Source organism: Myripristis murdjan, chromosome 7 (assembly GCF_902150065.1).
Source record: "Myripristis murdjan chromosome 7, fMyrMur1.1, whole genome shotgun sequence".
In the NCBI taxonomy this organism is placed as follows: domain Eukaryota; kingdom Metazoa; phylum Chordata; class Actinopteri; order Holocentriformes; family Holocentridae; genus Myripristis; species Myripristis murdjan.
Window position 1 is genome coordinate 15,591,584 of NC_043986.1, and position 19,862 is coordinate 15,611,445.

The window sequence follows — 19,862 nt, forward strand, 5'->3', positions numbered from 1 at the left end:
ATAGCCACCCTTTGCTCTGATTACTGCTTTGCACACTCTTGGCATTCTCTCGATGAGCTTCAAGAGGTAGTCACCTGAAATGGTTTTCCAACAGTCTTGAAGGAGTTCCCAGAGGTGTTTAGCACTTGTTGGCCCCTTTGCCTTCACTCTGCGGTCCAGCTCACCCCAAACCATCTGGATTGGGTTCAGGTCCGGTGACTGTGGAGGCCAGGTCTTCTGCCATAGCACTCCATCACTCTCCTTCTTGGTCAAATAGCCCTTACACAGCCTGGAGGTGTGTTTGGGGTCATTGTCCTGTTGGAAAACAAATGATCGTCCAACTAAACGCAAACCGGATGGGATGGCATGTCGCTGCAGGATGCTGTGGTAGCCATGCTGGTTCAGTGTGCCTTCAATTTTGAATAAATCCCCAACAGTGTCACCAGCAAAACACCCCCACACCATCACACCTCCTCCTCCATGCTTCACAGTGGGAACCAGGCATGTGGAATCCATCCGTTCACCTTTTCTGCGTCTCACAAAGACACGGCGGTTGGAACCAAAGATCTCAAATTTGGACTCATCAGACCAAAGCACAGATTTCCACTGGTCGAATGTCCATTCCTTGTTTTTCTTGGCCCAAACAAATCTCTTCTGCTTGTTGCCTCTCCTTAGCAGTGGTTTCCTAGCAGCTATTTGACCATGAAGGCCTGATTCACGCAGTCTCCTCTTAACAGTTGTTCTAGAGATGGGTCTGCTGCTGGAACTCTGTGTGGCATTTATCTGGTCTCTGATCTGAGCTGCTGTTAACTTGCGATTTCTGAGGCTGGTGACTCAGATGAACTTGTCCTCAGAAGCAGAGGTGACTCTTGGTCTTCCTTTCCTGGGTCGGTCCTCATGTGTGCCAGTTTCGTAGCGCTTGATGGTTTTTGCGACTCCACTTGAGGACACATTTAAAGTTTTTGCAATTTTCCGGACTGACTGACCTTCATTTCTTAAAGTAATGATGGCCACTCCTTTTTCTTTAGTTAGCTGATTGGTTCTTGCCATAATATGAATTTTAACAGTTGTCCAATAGGGCTGTCGGCTGTGTAGTAACCTGACTTCTGCACAACACAACTGATGGTCCCAACCCCATTGATAAAGCAGGAAATTCCACTAATTAACCCTGATAAGGCACACCTGTGAAGTGAAAATCATTTCAGGTGACTACCTCTTGAAGCTCATCGAGAGAATGCCAAGAGTGTGCAAAGCAGTAATCAGAGCACAGGGTGGCTATTTTGAAGAAACTAGAATATAAAACATGTTTTGAGTTATTTCACCTTTTTTTGTTAAGTACATAACTCCACTCCACATTGAATGAGAAGGTGTGTCCAAACTTTTGGCCTGTACTGTATATATATATATATATATATATATAAACAAGAACTACAAATGTTGCACCTTGTCCTGTGTCTTTGTTCTTTCTTTCTTTCTTTCTTTCTTTCTTTCTTTCTTTCTTTCTTTCTTTCTTCTCTCATACACCAAAGTCTGTCAGCGGAGCATACATCAAGAGGTTTCTTTGGACTTATTGATGAAGGATTTCACTAGTTTATTAATGCAATGTGACAAAGAGACAGAGAGACCTACAGATAGCACAGAATGTCTCTTCTTAATGTAGATAAATACCCATTTTTGGTTATTCCTTGTTTAGTTTCATTTCAGTGTGACTTGCTTGATTTTCACAATAGCCTAGTGCATTCATTGATTTTGTCTGCTCATAAGACATTCATCCCTCAGCAGGCACAATATGATGAAAATTTTAAAATCGTCTGCACTAAATCTAATACTATTGCAGTCTGTGGCACTGGTGGCCTACGATTTATGTGTATTTTACATGATGGAGGCAGGTGGATATTTCATCACTTTAACAGGGAGAAAGCTCAAAACAAAAACAAAACAAACAAACAAGGAAGAAGAAAAAACATAAGGATTTGAAAAGGAAGGAAATTTTGAAAAATGTATTATCTTTACTGTACTTTACTATACTTTACTGATGTCTTTACTTTACTCTAAGTACTTTTAAAGGTATTTATAAGTCTGACTAGTTTAATACAGTCTGCTGAATTTGTCACTAATTTATAATTCTGTCCAGTGATCAACTGATTGGGGACCTTCTGCTCTGATGGGACATCCAAACATTTTATTTGGCATAGGATACTGGAAATTTTTAGCGTAGAACAGCAATAATCCTCAAAGGTAATTTTGTTTTCCTGTCAGTATTCACAGCAATTTAAAAATGAATAGTGTGTTTTTACAGACATATGGCAAAAGATTTACACATTTCTTAAAACAGGGAGCCCTTGATGGTCAGCATCAGTTTCAAGTGCAGCAAAGGAGGTCTTCAAGTGACAGTCACATAGAAAATATATTAGCATAGTAATTTATGAGTCATTAGAACAAAATAGGTTAAATTCAGTAAGAAAAATCAGTTTTATTTTTTTCAAAATGCCTATACAGCTAAACACGTGTTGAAGACCCTTGTGATGCTCTGGTTGGCTGTAAGTAAAAGTATATGATAGAGAGCAGCCTTCAGTATGTAGGGCAAACCCATAAATCCATACTACTCATTAATTACATTGACAGGCCGGGGTTCCCCAGTGGTGTTCTTCTTTTCTCATACCTCCAGCTCCTTCTCACTCGAGACTACAACCTCTCTCCCACCCCCTCCATTATGCAGCTCTCCTCCTCCAACCTTCATATCTCCTCAGCATCATTCTCTCTATGCAATTCAGCAACATCAATTGTCAGTCTACAGTAAATCATGTAAACTGTTTACTGTCTTCCTGTCTGCTTAGCATAAACCTCTTTCCTATACTCACACAGTCCAATACCTATTTAAAACCAGGAGTTTTTCCTCATGTATTCATATAGAACAAGGAAATCCTTTGCACTATCAAGTATAGGTATAAATATAGGGGGTTCCCACTATCTATAAACAGAGGGCTTCCCCTGCTCACCTTGCATGCACACACACACACAAACAGATTTGGACTTACACAGGCCTCTCCTATGGAACCTAGTCTGCCATAAAGAAAGTTCCAGTTGACAGGCTATAAAGCGAGCTGTGTATTAGGTTATAAATCAGCCCGCACAGCAATGGGGAAATGCTTGTGTGTTCGAGTGTAAGAGTTTGTCATGTGGTCCACAGGGTATAGTCGCACACAACACACATGCACACATGAATTCCATCAAAGCAATCAGCCTCACATGAGAAAATGGGGTTGAAAAAGTCACTGTTGTTGCATTTTAACTCAAAATAAATAATATGCCTTTTTAAGACATGCGACAGCACTGTTTTTTTTTTTTTTATTATTATTTTCCTCTGGCTACCCACAATAAAATGACAAAAACCTGTTCTACAGGGATGAAAATTCAGTCAGGACAACAGCCAGCAACCTCAAACACATTGTAAGACAGGATGCCAAACCACAGATTTGTGATGTATTGGCTGTTTGTCTGGCTTCTGTTGTTTCCATATTGGAGAGGACTTGAGCAAAGCTCCCTTTTAACACTGGCCTAATAATCAAACAGCAATCAGTGGATCAATACCCATCAGTTATCTGGAAGGCTGCCTGGGCCGCTGCCCTCAGCCACATACCGGAACCCAGTCAGCTGAGACGGCTGGAGGGAGCATTACGCTGCCGCTAATATATGTCTTGGAGGACAATCAGATCACCCACTGTGCATTACTGTGGGTGCTTAGAGTGAGAGATGGAGCGCTGAAGGAGAGAGGAAATGTGTGGAGATGAAACATTAGAGGCGCATATAATAGGGTGGGATCCTAAGAGTAAAGAGAAGCTGCAGCAATGACAGCAAAAGGGATAAAACAGGGTTTTCCACCCACCCTCGGCTTCTAGAGGAAGGAAGCATTTGACACTGCTGAATGGTGCTGGTGTAGAGGGTGTTTGTACTTGTCCCACTCTCTCTTGAACCGGGAGTCAAGAGCCTTTTGCTCTCTGCTCTTCCTTTCTCTTTCTCCTCTGCCTACCTTCTACCTCACTCTTCCCCTCCCTGGCTTTATAAATAGACTACTTTGCTTTCTCAGTTAACCACAGAGAGCATATGATTCACTTAGGAGGAGAAGCAGGACACAAAACCATCTACAAGATGAAGGGCCATACTCTATTCAAACGTATTTTCACGAAGTAATGGACACGAGAGTGGCCAACAGCAGAAAAGCCTTTCTCCAACGGTATTTTCATCTCTTTATATATGGCACTCTGAGGTTTACTTCTCCTTGACGGTAGTCTTTTGTTTTGAGAGAATAAGAACGGAGGCTGTCACATATGTCTAGGGAGGTCACGCACAGTTTTAACACAGGATATAAGTCAGTGGGTTACTTGGGAATCGCAGTGAATGAATTAGATTTAGAATAGCACCAAGATGCTGTGCACTTTGCATTCAGGACACTAATGTAGAAACTTTATGAAAAACTCACTGGCCCATGTTTGTACCAGTGAAAACACTAATTGGGGCTTGCATCATAATTTGAGCTTCATAATAAGTTATGCAACAAACTGACATATATCCTCTCTAAAAATGCAAAGCAGAGAAAAAAGGCACGCACAACACTTGCTCTACAGAAAAACATGAGCTAAAAATATTTTTTTATAATGCAAGTGCTGTGCCATAATATAACAGAGCAAGTGCCACACTTGATCAGAGCTCTGTTTTTTTTTTTTTTTTTATAGTGCCATGTAAGTGTCATACCTCATTATTTTCCTCTGATTTTTATTCCTTGTCTGTTAGATTGTCTGAGCCCAGACTGCAACATCCATAAAAAAAAAAAAAAAAAATGGTAACACTACCGCATGAGCACTGTACAATTCTTCAAGGCCCCATGTTACAGATGTTGCTTCACATGAAAAATACACATACAACACTGTTTTGAAGTTAATATAATGATGTTATTATTAGTATTTTCATCAAGAACATTGTTATCCATAGTAACTTTCCAACAGCTATAATCATTTGGATGATGACATTCTGAATCATTGTCACTCTCTTCTCCATAGATCTCTGTAAATGTGTATCAGTTTGAAGTCCTTGTCAAGCATTCAGATGCAGAGTTCCTTTGTGTGTAACAATGGAGAGCTTCTTGTTTGCTTCTTGTTTTCCATACAATAGTAGAAAACACACAGGCTTTGTACAGATATCTGAGTATAGGCTACCACTGATTAGCCAGTGAAGGAGCTGAGAACCGCACACACGCACACGCGCACGCACACGCACGCACGCACGCACACACACACACACACACACACACACACACACACACACACACACACACACACACACACACACTCACGCACACACACACACACACACACACACACACACACACACACACACACACACACACACACACACACACACACAGTTGGACCTTGAAAAAGCAGCTGAGAAAGAGTAAGGAGAGAGGGAATCTAAGTAGAGGAATTACAAAACTAAAGGGGGTCTTATTGGACCAAGGCCACAGAATGTGTGTGTACGTGCGTGTTAGTCATACCTCAGCTCCTACACTGCGTGAAGCTCAAAGGTGAGCCAAGATGACATTCAGTAAGCAAACAACAAAACAGAGTGGAAAAAACAAAACAAAAAAAAACATTAATTACAGACTACAGTATCTGCAAAGACAAAATAAGCAGTCAGAGTTCCCACAGAAATTATGATTTCCACTGTTTTTTTTTGTTATGTATATATACCTCCATCCTTTGTGTTTGGAGCATACAAAACCTAATAGATACTTCATCTACAATACTCAGTTTAGTTTCTTGGATTACTTCAAGAAGCATACACTTGGATTCCCTGCTACACAGGAATCTGTACATGGCAGAAGCTCATTTTTAAAGCTGAAGCTTTAGGCATTTTAAGACATCATTTAAAGCAGCTTAAATTCTTAGATACATTGTTTACATGGCTACGTGTTTTTACCCCTGGCAGTGGGTTATAGTCCATTCACTTTGTGGCCGTTGAGTTCCAGAGAACCACAGTCGTGTGTTCAGACTGTGGACGGGGACAGAAGGATAAACAGACAGCACCTACAGTTGTCATTGTCCAAGAATAAGGTGTGTATGTGTGCTCAAGTGTGTGTGTGTGTGGGTGTCTGTGTGTATGTGTGTGTGTGTTTGTGTGCAGGTAAGTGGGTAGGTAAGTGTCCTCTGGTCTTTGTTGTGAAGCACAGCACAGAAGGTGTGTTTTCCTTGGTCCAGATGATTCTGCTGATCTATTTTGATGGTTTCTGTGCTAACTCCATGAGGATGTTTTTGCCCAGACAGTGGGCAAAGACAGTGGAAAAAGGTTGGTCCAGATGAAGCTTTCAGGCCACATTAAGTCACACAGGTGTTCCAGCAGGAGAAAGCTGGCTGAAGAGATACAAGTACACACTGGACTAATAAGTAAAGCGGAGTGTAAGGAGGTTGTGGGCAGTGTTAATCTAACTTCCAGTATCTAACTTCCAAATTTATCCTCCCTATCCTTTACAGTTTCCTTCAGTTTACAATATAAAATGTGTTAAATTGGTCTTTGCACTGCAGGTCATCTCTGTGGTTGATTCATCCTGGTCTTATACAGACTGCCTAGATCAGAGGGCTGCATTGTCATACAAGTCAACACATACTCAGCAATCTCAACCCTAGCAAAAGCAGCAAGGCATTCATTTCCCCTGAAACAATGTCTTACCCTCTGCATTCAGTGAAAAAGTTACCACACACGCACCCACATATTCACAGATAAATGCACACATACAGGCTCTGAGCATCGTACTGGCCGGAAAAGAATATTCTCCATATTCTTTCTTGGGGTTGTTTATGGCCTGGAGACGAAAGAGCAGCATTTTAGACAACTGCTGGCAAGTTGTCTCTAAGAGCTACACGCTCAGCCTGTGGGCATCTAAAAGCTCTCTCTCTCATACACACATTCTCTCCATCTCTCTCTTTCTATCACACACACACACACATACAGTGCATACACAACACCCCACAGTGACAACTACAGACCTACATCTCAGAGATAGGTGCACTCAGACAGGCCCCTGGAGCATTATGATACACTCCACTGAGCAAAAAGCCAGACTGGCCAACTGTTTGAATCCCTCTTCACCCACTGGGCCGGCAGCAGACAGTATCTGTTGTTGTGCTTCCAGTACATCGGCCTCACTATGAGCCACAGTCAGTGGGTTGTGACTGTAACTGGAATACTGAGACTAGCCGCAAAAAGTGGGATGCCGCTTTAAGTCTTGTAGCTGAACTGTGGATCTTAGGCTTAGCTATCTCTATTCTTGAGTCAGTTTTGGCATTCTCTTCATGTCTCTTATTTGCGCACGCCTTCCTGTCCTTTCCTAAACTTCACAATGATATTCCTATTTTCTCTCATACCTACTCTGACCTCCTTTATCCTCATCAGAGACAATCTTCTCACAGACACACAACCCTCTCAGGGTCACCACTTTACAAGATGTGTGACTCAACAGTATTTCTAAGAACATAGTTCAGAGAATGCATACTATTTGTCAAACGTTATATGACTTGTCTTTCATATATTGCACATATCGCCAGTATCTCACCAAGAAAAATATAGATACAGGAATATATTCAACTGAATTTTGCTTTTTTAAGTATTAATTATAACATATGCATGCTACAATTAATATTTCATAGGTCATGCAGCTATAGAATAGTACCATTGATAAAAAGCTGATGAAGGAAGCATAGCCTATACAGGTCCCCCCGCATTTTGTCCTGCATTACACTGTGGTCAAAGTGCACCAAAGAAATCACTCTTCAAGCAGGATAGGTATAAAATAATTGTGGAACACTTGAGACAAAAAATAATCTCTTTTACAATTCAAAAAGAGATCATGTGACAGTAAAGTTGTCTTCGATGACCTGATAATTGAGCAAGCAGCACTTGCGTAACTCTGTAAATGATTTTATAAATATTCATAGATGAATTTTTTGTCATTAACTTGTTCCCAAGACAGGCAACACTTAATAATTTTGATTTGTTGCTTAAGGGCAGAAATACATGGGCTGAAATGGCCAAATAACAATGATTGGTAGGGCTGTATAATTTGTTCTTTACCAATTTGATTACTGAAGAGCAATTAACTTAAACAGAATTGCTAAGAAGCTTTTGGATGTCACAAGCAAGCTTTTACACAAGCCTAACGTGAAATGTTATTGTTGCTTCTTTCCAATTAACAGGTCAGATTGGAAAATGCAAAGCTGCCATTGCTGGTACGATAGAATAGCTGGAGAGGCCTCATAAATTAATTTCAGTTGCCCAGTGGAGCTTACATACTGATTCTGGGTTAGTGCTTGTCTCTTCCAAAGAGAGGAGAGGTCTGCAATTTTAACATTTTAGGGTTAATACACTATAAGCTTTAATTAACTCTATATCAAACTAGTGAACATTGCATACATAAACATTAAACTCTGTGAAACTAGCTGCTGACAAAACCAACAAACTAAATTCTCACCCTTGTATAATTCTCAATCTCCATTTATCTATTACTACAAACATGGAATGCTATGAAGTAGAAAAAAGGACAGTGTTTGCTGGGCAGTGTTGTGACTTTAACAGTGTTCACAGTGTATCACTGTCAGAGTGGGCCTGGGTGGGGGCTACAGAGACACTTGAGGGTATTGTGAAGAGGATAGAGGAATAGGCACTCACCCACAAACCTACAGAGATGATATTCAGCATCACCATCCTCACATCAGGTGTTGTAACCACTAACAAATGTAGGCACGCAACCCCAAGAAAGCTGCAAAATGCACATTTAGACCAATAACAGATAAAATGTACACACTGCACCTAAATAAACAAGCCACTCACTCTGTTAAGAGAGATCTTCCCTCCATCCACCTGCTAGCCCTGCATGTGCTAAGCATGACAAAGGCAGCGACTTGGACAGTTTGTACTTAGATCAACTTGAAGTTCATTAAGAGAAAAAGGTGTTGTGCTATTGTAGTTTGGAATTGCAGCACTTTCACCTTTCTACTGGCCGTCAGAGAGGCCACTAGCCTGTCCAGTGAGGGGCAAGGGAGGAATGTTAGTGTAGCTGGGTCCTTCAAATGGGGCACTTTTGTCTGGCCAAGACGGCAGCAGGACAATATCTGACTGAAATCAGACAACAGCCCCTTTCAGTTTTCTTCTCACAGGACAGATGTGATCTCTGTGATGCTGCTTTGATTTCTCTGAGTCAGAACGTTGGCAGTTGGAGCACTAGATTAAAGTCGCTCCTGAGTGCTGATAATATTGTGGTCTGTTTTTCATCACTTTTAAGTTAGTAAATGAGGGTACAGTTACATTTAAAAATGAAACTAATGCTGATTCAAAATTATTAGCGTGCAACTTTTTCCAAAGGGCAGTTAGAGCAGGAAGGTAGCAATTAGTAATCCCTTTATGCTGTTAATGTTGATTATTACTGGTTAGGCTACTATTTGGCTACTGTTGTGAGCAGGACATCTACGTAACAGTCACACAGGTAAGACTAACTCCATGCAGACACTGAAAATGTCCCAAATAAGATAGGATGGCAGTTCTTATTGGTGTTAATAGGTCCATATGAAATGGGAGATTATGAAGTTCTCTCTACTGAACTTTTCTCCCAGTCAATCTTACTTATCTGCTCTGGACTCCCACACTCGGCCCCATATGTTGGTCAACACAGGGAGTCATTCTTGTATCCCCCCGTTATAGACCTTTTACATTCCATCTGATGTTGACAGCTGCACTCAGGTTATACATCTGTACGCATCTTGGTGATGTTTACATAGTTAGTGTTGGCCAGGGTGCAGTTGCCTGTTTTCATGCTCTCAGGCCGAAAATCCTCAGTGCTATGGTTCCCCGCCTCCTGGATCTCCATGTAGTCAGATTTACTGAGAGTGGATCCACTGCCGCTCCGACCACTCTTCTTCAGATCCTCCGCTGAGTTAGCTTTAGGCACACTGGGGACGTTCAGATACTGTGCCTGTTCCTCACCCTCCGTCTCTCTGTGATAGAAGTAGTTGAAGTTGGACACAATGACAGGTACAGGCAGGGCAATGGTAAGCACACCGGCAATGGCACACAGAGATCCCACAATCTTTCCCCCGATGGTGGTGGGGACCATATCGCCGTACCCCACGGTGGTCATGGAAACCACTGCCCACCAAAAGGCCTCAGGAATGCTGCTAAACTGCGAATCTGGTTCATCTGCCTCAGCAAAGTAGACAGCACTGGAGAAGAGGATGACACCAATGAACAGGAAGAAGATGAGCAAGCCCAGCTCACGCATACTGGCCTTCAGAGTCTGTCCCAGAATCTGAAGCCCTTTGGAGTGACGTGAGAGTTTGAAGATACGAAACACTCTGACTAAACGGATGACACGGAGAATGGCCAAAGACATGGCCTGCTGGCCTGCTTGGCCGTCCTCTGGCCTCTCTGCCAGCTCTGTGCCCAGGGTGATGAAGTAGGGGATGATAGCCACAATGTCAATGATGTTCATGATGTTGCCAAAAAATCCAGCTTTACTGGGACATGCAAAGAATCGGACAAGGAACTCAAAAGAGAACCAGATGATGCACAGGGTCTCCAAGATGAAGAAGGGATCAGTAAAATATGTAGAGGTGTAAGTGGTAGAGGTGGAGTTGGACATGGTTGGGTAATAATTGTACATCTCCTCTTCATCATTTCGAAAGATTGGCAGTGTCTCCAGACAGAAGCTGACAATAGAAATAAGAATCACCATGACAGAGATGATGGCAATGATACGAGCAGGACCTGAACTCTCCGGGTATTCAAAGAGCAACCACACTTGTCTCTGAAACTCATTTTCTGGCAAAGGCCGCTCCTCTTCCTTTATGAAGCCTTCATCTTCCCTGAAGATTTCTATAGCCTCCTCACCTAGTTCATAGAACCTTATCTCCTCAGAAAAAATGTCCAGGGTCACATTAACGGGCCGGCGCAGTCTCCCACCTGACTGGTAGTAATACAGAATAGCATCGAAACTTGGCCGATTCCTGTCAAAAAAATACTCGTTCCTGAGAGGATCAAAATACCTCATCCTTTTCTTGGGGTCGCCCAGCAGGGTCTCTGGGAACTGGGAGAGGGTCTTGAGCTGGGTCTCGAAGCGTAAGCCCGAGATGTTGATGACCACCCTCTCGCAGCACTCATGGTCCGGCTCTGGGTCATAATGATCATGTGGCTGGCCTGGATGTGCTGCTGCCTCATCCACAGGGTCGCCTGTAGCAACCGTCATGCTGGAGGGAGATGACACCTTGAGCTTTCAGACAGAGTTGGGCCACCTCAGGCTACAGGGAGATAAAGGCTCCAAACACTCGTGGTTTGAGATGCAGACAGAACTGCCTGTGATAACCTGCAGGAGAGGACAGAAAGCAGAGAAAAAAAACGACTACAGTGTTAAAATGACTGCTTTGCATTTCATCATATCAGCAGATGTTAGAATTTAATGTTACTGAGAATTGATATTTTCACTTTGATAAAATATTTTCCATTTTAAGCATGCATACAATCAATTGAGCTCATAAACATTAAACATCCAGTACTGACAAGCACATAGTGCTGTTCCATAACTTTGAAAATAAATGAGCTACATACATGGTTTCCTAATCCAATTCATATAATTTGCTAAGTACACAGTTTCCTAATTCAATTCACTTTTTTTTTTTTTATAAAGACATTTTTTCTTGTTCACACTTATTAGTTGATGCCACAAAGTAAAGCCCAAATACTGGTAGTGCCTTTAGGCTTGATTATTTCAGGACCTGCCTGCAAACCAGCATGAGCAGGGCAGCTGAAATTAACAAGGAGAGGGGCAGGACCATTTGAGCGCCTAGGCTCCACTGTGTCTCTGTGTATTAGGTTATGAGTTCTCTCTCATATGACCACACTGCAAGATCAATATGCTTCCCAGTAATACTGTATCAGCTCTCATATGGTGCAATTACAACCAACAAATTTGATTATATACTGAGTGCTCCATACAATCTCAGTGAGATGGATTCCTCTCTCCATCTGTGATATGCCCAATCTCCACATGCTTTATTAGCCTTGGAAAAACACATGAGAGATATATGAGCCCTAGTTCAATCAAACCTTTAAACCATCAATAGTTGATCAGTAGATTAGATGGCTATATTTAATGCAGGTAGGACAATTTTAGCAAAGTGGAACCACACTGCATTACTGAAGAGCTTATGAGCTCTGTGTGAAATCTGCACTCATAAAATAGGATAGCCCTCACTTAATAGGCAATTGCACAAACGCTAGAAGATCAGATCTTCAGATTTACTGAGAAAAAGAGAGCCTTTGATATTACACTAGACCACAATATTTGTACTTTCTCATAAGACCCAGCCAGCAGATTTCAACTAGCATTAAAATACATGTGTGAGTTAGAGGTATGAATCATACCTATTTACACGGGCACTTGCAAGGGTTGTTTACAGTTTTAGCGTTGTCCTCTGCTGTAATGCGCAATGGGCCCGGTGGAGAAGTGTCCGGTTGTAAGTCAGCTCCCACGGCCAGCGACTTGCAACTCCTGTCAGCCCGCCATACATCACCCGACGACCCGGCTCTGCAGCAACCCAGCAGAGGGAGAGTAAGAGGGGACAAGGGGTGAGGATGCAACGGAGCCCCTCTTCACCTCCCACTTACCTCCCCTGCCTCAGCCACCAGTAGATACACTCTCTGATGTATAGGGTGGAGCTGGCAGGGGGAGATCATGTTGTGGTGGGAACACTGTGATTTTCTTACAGCAATCTTAAAATGCTGGCATCAGCAAAATATGACGCCCCCTCTTCAGAACAATATGACGCCGCTTGCAACAGCAGTAAAGGCAATCCTCTAGTCTGATATCTGCAGAGACAGAAGGATGGGAGGTTGCGGGAGGCGTTTCTGTCAGTGTTTCAATTCGGATGCACCCATGCTTCTGCAGATTTCATCTAAGGCGAATCACCTGTTTGATCCCAAACAGGTCCGTATTCCGTAGGAAGGATTTGCATATGTGTTTTAGGTCGGTAAAATATTATTTTGTAATATGTCCCCTTGAAAATTCCACCATCTTTTTCTGATGGGGAATATCCATATGAATACACCGATGATGCACATCAGTAAAAACAATTCGAGTCTTACACTCAGAACCCATTCCATGGAATAACGCAGTCTTTTTATGGTCTTAATGGGTGAAACACTATTTTTCATCAAATTGAGACAAAGCAACCAAGTTCATGCATTGGGTTATTCAGTCATTAAAAGCCGGTGTTGTAGTTGGTTGGCAAGCGCAGTGGGTGAGTTAGTTTGGAGTGGCAGGTGCCAGACATGCTCAAGCCATTTGCAACCCTCTCTTGTGTGGATCATAGACAAACAACAGATTCCATGCATCAGACAAAGCAGCATAGCACTCTCTGTAGGACTACAACATTTCAGATAAGGACATGCACAATGCAGAAATTCACCCTGTGTCACTTGGTGCTCAGACGCATGTATTCCTATCCAGTTTGTCTCCACGCAGAAAGTGCATCAGATTAAGCTTGTGAGTCCAGTCCTTCATTTCTCTCTTATCTGAACAATCTTTCCAATGGCTGTCTCATCTCATCACGACCACCTGTTTTTGTGCCGCTGGCTCTTGGCATGTCTCTCATATTTCACCATAATTCAGCCGGTTGACGTTAAGATGCGTGGGCTGCAGTTGGGCATTGCAGCGCATACAAAGAGCCCCTTGCGCGCCTCGCCCCATCCCTGTGCGCTCCCCTTTTCCCGACACTCCTATCCTCATTGCTGCACATTAAAGGGGACGCGTCGTCCACCAAAGGGTGGAACCCTTTTCAGGAAAACCCATTTTGATCTTCTTGGATGACCTAAGTTAAATCAACAATGAGAGAGATCATTTAATCACTTAATGAGACATGTAATTATAATTGGTTCCCAAAAAGTCTTAAAAATGACTCGGTCCAAACGGCTGATCTGGCTGTGGCTTGCCTTATGCCATTAAGACCACCAAGGGACCTGAAACTCAGATTTACCCATACACAAATTTGCAATTAAATTTTAAATTTGTCCTCTCACATAAATATCTCTGGTAATCAGGTTTTAGTATTGTTATATCCCATTGAGTTGGCACTTCACTGGGTGGGTGCTTGATGCAGGGGGCACAGGGTTGAATAGTGACTGCTGGCAGTGTAGGAAACCTTATACATGCTTGCCTTGGGGCCCAATGGGATAACAAAATTTGTGCCCATGGGCGATAGTAGAGTCAAGTGTATTGGTTCTAGGGCACCTATAAACTGCATGCCACCTGTGAGGTCTTTAATGTATGCATAATGCAGAGGCAGGCTGTTACACATGGGTAATTACTGACCTGACCTATTAACAAACACACACACACACACACACACACACACTCTCTCTCTCTCTCTCTCTCTCTCTCTCTCTCTCTCTCTCTCTCTCTCTCTCACACACACACACACACACACACACACACACACACACAAAGTAATGCTTACATCTTACTGCTATCACAAACTGCAACTATTACATTGTTCTGTTAACTTGTGCAGGGAAGTCTTGCTGAGCTCAGTCTTCCCTGCCCTTGTTTCCGGCCTGGAGCTTGAAAGTGGGCCAGGTGAAAACCCAGATATGTCTGCAATCAGAGTGAGAGGGGATGGCGCAAGGAAGAGAAAGAGAGACTCCACAATTCCCTAGACATCATGAGGAACATCACTTGTCCTCCCTTACTCATGCTCCTCCACTGTTCTCTGCTGCTCAAGGACACGTTCACACAGTACTTTTCCAATCCAGTTGTAAAAACTGATTAAGATGATGTCATGGGACAACAGGACTGGTGTGATAGCTCATTCTGCACAGAGCTGGTAACCAGAAAGCCCCGCCAGTTGAAGGTCTCTAGGAAGAGGTATTGACACTTTTACATAAGCAGCCTGATGGATAGCCAAAAACTCTTAAATCTGCATTGACAATGAATGTAAATGAGGGGGGCCATTATGAAATGGTGGCCAGCCTAGCGCCCAGCCACTGAGACCCTATCCTGAGTGTCAGCAGTGTGATGATTCATCATCCACCACCGCATTTGCAGTAATTATCCATAACCCAGTTTTACTAGGAGGGGAAAGGGCACATACTGAAAATATGATATAGGATTGGGTTTGTGGGGATGGGTGTGTGTGTGTGTGTGTGTGTGTGTGTGTTGGGGTGGGGCGGGTGTGGGGGGAGTTGCTCTGAATCATACCCTAGATTAGCTGCATACATTGTCTCTCTTCAAGGTATTCTTTATAACTTCTTTGTGTCGTGTCCCTCTCTCACCTCACTCTCTCCCCATTCTTTCTTGTAAAAATGATCTTACATTACTGGCACACTCAGAGGTACAAATGCCATTAACTCCCAGTCAGGTCAAATTGTCAATTCTGTCTCCAATTCTCTCTCACCTTCATGTTCTGCCAGGCACCATTGATTCTGTTTCTGTTCAGTCGAGCAGACCAGATGGAACCTCATGGAGAAACGTTAGAAAGCTTTCTATCTCTGTCAATGGGCAGAGTGCTAATCACTCTCTGCAACGTGACTGCAGGAACCACGCCCAGGGGTTGCAGTCGCAGAGTTGTATTTTCTTCTGTGTGGAAAAGTCCAAGAAAGCTAGCACATCCCAAAATAACAACAGAAGCAAGAATTAAACTACAGTAGATGAGAAAGAATAAATAATCAGCAAACTATATATCTGCTCCCAGGGTCAGTAAATCATAACAAGGTCATTGTTTTGAGCATAATCTACTTCAGCATGTCCGAAGACGGCCCTGGAAGCAGATATAGAGTGAATGTACTCTATTTAATGTTCTATTTCCTTTGTGCAGAACTTTTTTTTGAGGGAACCAGACAGTTTTTAGCAATTTCCTGTGCTCTTGATTACCATCCTGTTCACGGAATGAGCTAGTTGTTTGGAAAGAATAGAGGTATTGATTGTCTACCCAGGGCTCCAAGTTATATTTATGACTATGCTTTACATTTATTTCATATTGTCCTGATTTTGAAGCAGAATTTGGTAAAAACCCATAAAACTGGACACAGAAATTCGGCAGGGTTTTTGCCTTGCAGGCTAAAAACAGAGATTTTGAGCGCGGGCTGTAGCCCCAAACACATAATTTCAGTGTGTGTGTTTGATAATTGATTAGTAAAGGAATGTGTGGAGGTGTGTTTGAGTTGTGGAAGAAATAAATGTTTGTTAAGTAGCAGGTGGAAAAATGGATGTGTACGGGCAAGAGAAAAGTGTAAGGGGACTCAGCTACACCCTTGGTGAGCAAACACAATGAATTTGACCCCTCCTCATTTAAATTTAGTTGCTTACATTGGGTATGCTGACACAGGTAGCTCAGTTGAGATATACTTTGAGATGATAAGCATATTTACAAGTTGTGCATCTGCTTAGCTATGTGAGTCAGCAAAACCTCCTACTGTACACCTCAAATCTCCACCCTTCTCTCTGTATGCAGCAGGACATGTGGAGGGGAGAGAGGGAGGGGGCGAGTAAGGAGGAGAGCGAACGAAGGAAAGGGCAAAGTGTTTACTCAACTTATGGCAGCAGACTGCAGGGGAGGAGCTTTGTCCCACCCGACCTCTGCTTGCGCTGCAGCAGGTGACTGCTCAGTTCTAAATTATGACACACACATACACACACACACAAACACACATACTGAGCAGTGTCACACCAATGAAAGTGCTTTCTTTTTTTCCTCTAATCCAAGTGTATGCTTCTTGAATGTAGATAGGAAGCTAAATCAAGTACATATACTCGCATACCTAAACTGAACACATGCAAATACACACATGCACACATTCACATCAATGATCATACACTCAGTTATAAGTGTGATGTTCTTAAATTTCAAATGAATTTGCTGTTCTAGCCTTTAACTTCTGTGTGGACATGCTGAATCCTCTGTTTGTTCTCAATAATTTTTGGCATGCATGAATCACTCCCTAACAAGACTCCATTCAACAGTCATGCAGCATTGTTAGGGAGTGATGCTGCTCCTCTGTGACAAATAGCTTAATTGCCCTGTCTGCTAATCTCACCCTTTCATCCCTTTTTCTGCCAATTGTGTCCCCTCACCCCTTGTTATCTCTGCATGTCTCCCTCTGGAGTCCCACTATATTTAGAGCTTGACCTTGGAAGTACTCTACCTACCTGCAGAGAGCAGCCAGGCTGATGATCTCTGCTCTCTATGATGAGATATGCCCTTTTCTACAGAGTAGAGTACTCCACCATCGATTGTGGATGTGGTTTCACTTTCTATTATTCTCTCAGCTTTAGCAAACCCGGAAAAATCAATGGCCTTACTGCACTGGAGGTGTGGTTTATGTCAGCGCCACATGCATATACATCACCATGCTCGCATCTACCCACAAAACTCCCAGAAAGCATTACATGCAGTAAACAAATTCACAGCTTGGCAGCCTGACCGTGCTTCTATAGTGCAATATGTGAAGTGACACTAGGAAATCTCACCCAGGTTTCCCCACACTGCTTACTGTGCTTCAGTGCTGTCTGTCTGCCCGGTTTGATCAAATCAACAGTTAATGTATAAGAGCTACAATCTGGCAGCCACAACCATTTGCTAACATTTTGTCTTGTGTGTTTGTTTTATGTGACTGTGACTTGTCACAGCAAGGAAAAACAGTGTCAGAGCATGCCAACATTGGAGACACTCCACCAGATAGACAGCACCTGACCTCTGAGCAGAGACAGTGATGAGAGGCAAGGAGAAAAAAGAAGAAAGAAAGAGAGGGGAAGGTAGAAATGATATCAGGGAGAGGATAAAGTGTACGTCACAGAGAATATGAGAAAGTGCCAAGAGCGCAACGAGGAGAGGAAGAGAGGAGAGAGAGTGTCAGCAGGAATACAGTTAGAGGTGAGCAGAAAGTGAAACTGTAAGGGGGGGGTGGAAAGGTAGAAAAAGGTGGAGGAAAGGAGCAGAGGTGAGAGCTAAAGGTCACAGTGACAGCGTGATGAATCATCTGGTAGAACACACAGCATCTCTCTACCTGTCTACCTACACTTTCACCCTTGTCACCATCTGTCTGCTTCCTTGGACACAGCAACAAATGGAGATAACTGGCAGTAGATCGCACTGCAAAAAGTTGCCATTTTGACAAGTCTCTTTTAGTCTCATATTCAGCGTTAAAGCTTGCTGTCCTTAAAACAAGTAAAAAAATATGCCAGGAGGATGAGATAATCCTTCTTGTTTCCAGTGCTGATCTGCTTTAAATACACTTCCTTTTTCACTATATTTATTCTAGTTCCCAGAGCGTTTCCTGAAACGAGTAAAACTGCATTGGAAGTGGAATTATCTCATCCCACATTTCATGACACTTTTTTCTCATCATACTTTTTTCCACTTAAAAAAAGATTTTAGTACTGAATATGAGACTAAAAGACTTAAAATGGAGATTTTTTTTTTTTTTTTTTTGCATCATTAGCACAGACTAACTCGATGTTAAATGTGTGTCACGACATCTGGTTGTGAACATCAGGGCTATTTTGAACGTGTGCGTGTGTGTTTGTGTGAGTGTGTGTATCCTTGCATGTACAGTACATGTGTGTAGGGAGTTCCATCTTGGCTGATGCGTGTGTGGCTGAAAACGGGCACTGATCAGCCAATGAACATGCAGAAGGAATCCAATCGCTCTGGAAGCACCGGCAACAGCATCATCACCCTTAGCAACCAGCCCTCCATGTTCCACCAATGGTGCGGCTCAGCTGGTGTGTGCCACAGGGATTTGTGGAAATGTCACAAGGGTGAAAAGCCACCTGGATCAACGTCCATATAAAATGTCATGTGTGAATCTGGCAGGTTTAAATATTATATATGTGAAAGGGTTCATTATTATGCAAAAAAGAGTTTTTTAAGAGATAATCATGCATTTGCATTCACGTCTGTGTATGTCTACTTTAATGTTTGTGCATGCAGTGTGTTTTGTTTCATTACTGTATAGCCTATACCTCAGCCTTGCATGAAGCTATTAAGTGTCATAGGCATCAGCAGCAGACTCACAGGGCAACAAAAACCTGTGGCCTTGTCACCTACAGTATCTGCAACACAAAAAGAGACCCTTTAGAATATGCACACTGATGATTTCTAAAGTTTGAGTTGTAAATCATTTTGTTTGCAAGAGGTGATGCCAAATTTCTAATATTTTTTTCACTGATGTTCAATCAGGCAAACAACATATTATTCCACTGTGACTGCGTGCGATCTGAAGTTGGCAATTGCATCAGTAGTGCTGGCATTGTTTTAATTCCACTTAGACCTGCTGTCCAAAAGGAGTCCCTGCCTGGTGAGATCCAATCTGTCTTTGGGGCAACTTGCTGCTGATGCTCTGCCAGACACACACACACGCACACACAAACACACTGACCCTTCCACCCCACGCACCCTCCATGCTCAGCCATCTTTGAAGCTTTATTGGCATAAACACCACACCAGTTGATGCTGAAATAGACAGCTTAAACGATGATTCATGTAAGTCGCATGCAGGAGGCTGTATCTGCTCTATACTGCGGCAGTCTAAGGACTGTATTGCTACACCAATTCTCTCATCTTTTACCGAACCCTCCCTTGTTGCTATGGAGATTTCCTGCTGGAGCGTCATGGCTGGTGGTGCACTTTGATGACATCACAGATATTTTAGTGATCTCAGACACCGTGGGATATATTTCACTAATATATTTTAGAATTAAAGAGAACGGAGATAGAGAGAAAGAGAAAGAGAGAGGGACAGAGAGAAAGAGAGCGGTTAAGGGACAGTCATACATTATCGTATTGTAGTAT

General features: G+C 42.7%; 1 protein-coding gene across 1 annotated transcript; it reads right to left on the reverse strand.

Moving 5' to 3' along the window:
- Nucleotides 1-5,386: 5,386 nt before the first annotated feature.
- On the reverse strand, nucleotides 5,387-12,546 carry kcna2b (potassium voltage-gated channel, shaker-related subfamily, member 2b). The gene is made up of 2 exons (XM_030055608.1): nucleotides 12,442-12,546; nucleotides 5,387-11,383 (listed from the first exon to the last, which is right to left on the reverse strand). The coding sequence occupies exon 2, from the start codon at nucleotides 11,264-11,266 to the stop codon at nucleotides 9,767-9,769; it is 1,500 nt and encodes a 499-aa protein (XP_029911468.1). The 5' UTR covers nucleotides 11,267-11,383; nucleotides 12,442-12,546; the 3' UTR covers nucleotides 5,387-9,766.
- Between the last annotated feature and the right edge of the window lie 7,316 nt (nucleotides 12,547-19,862).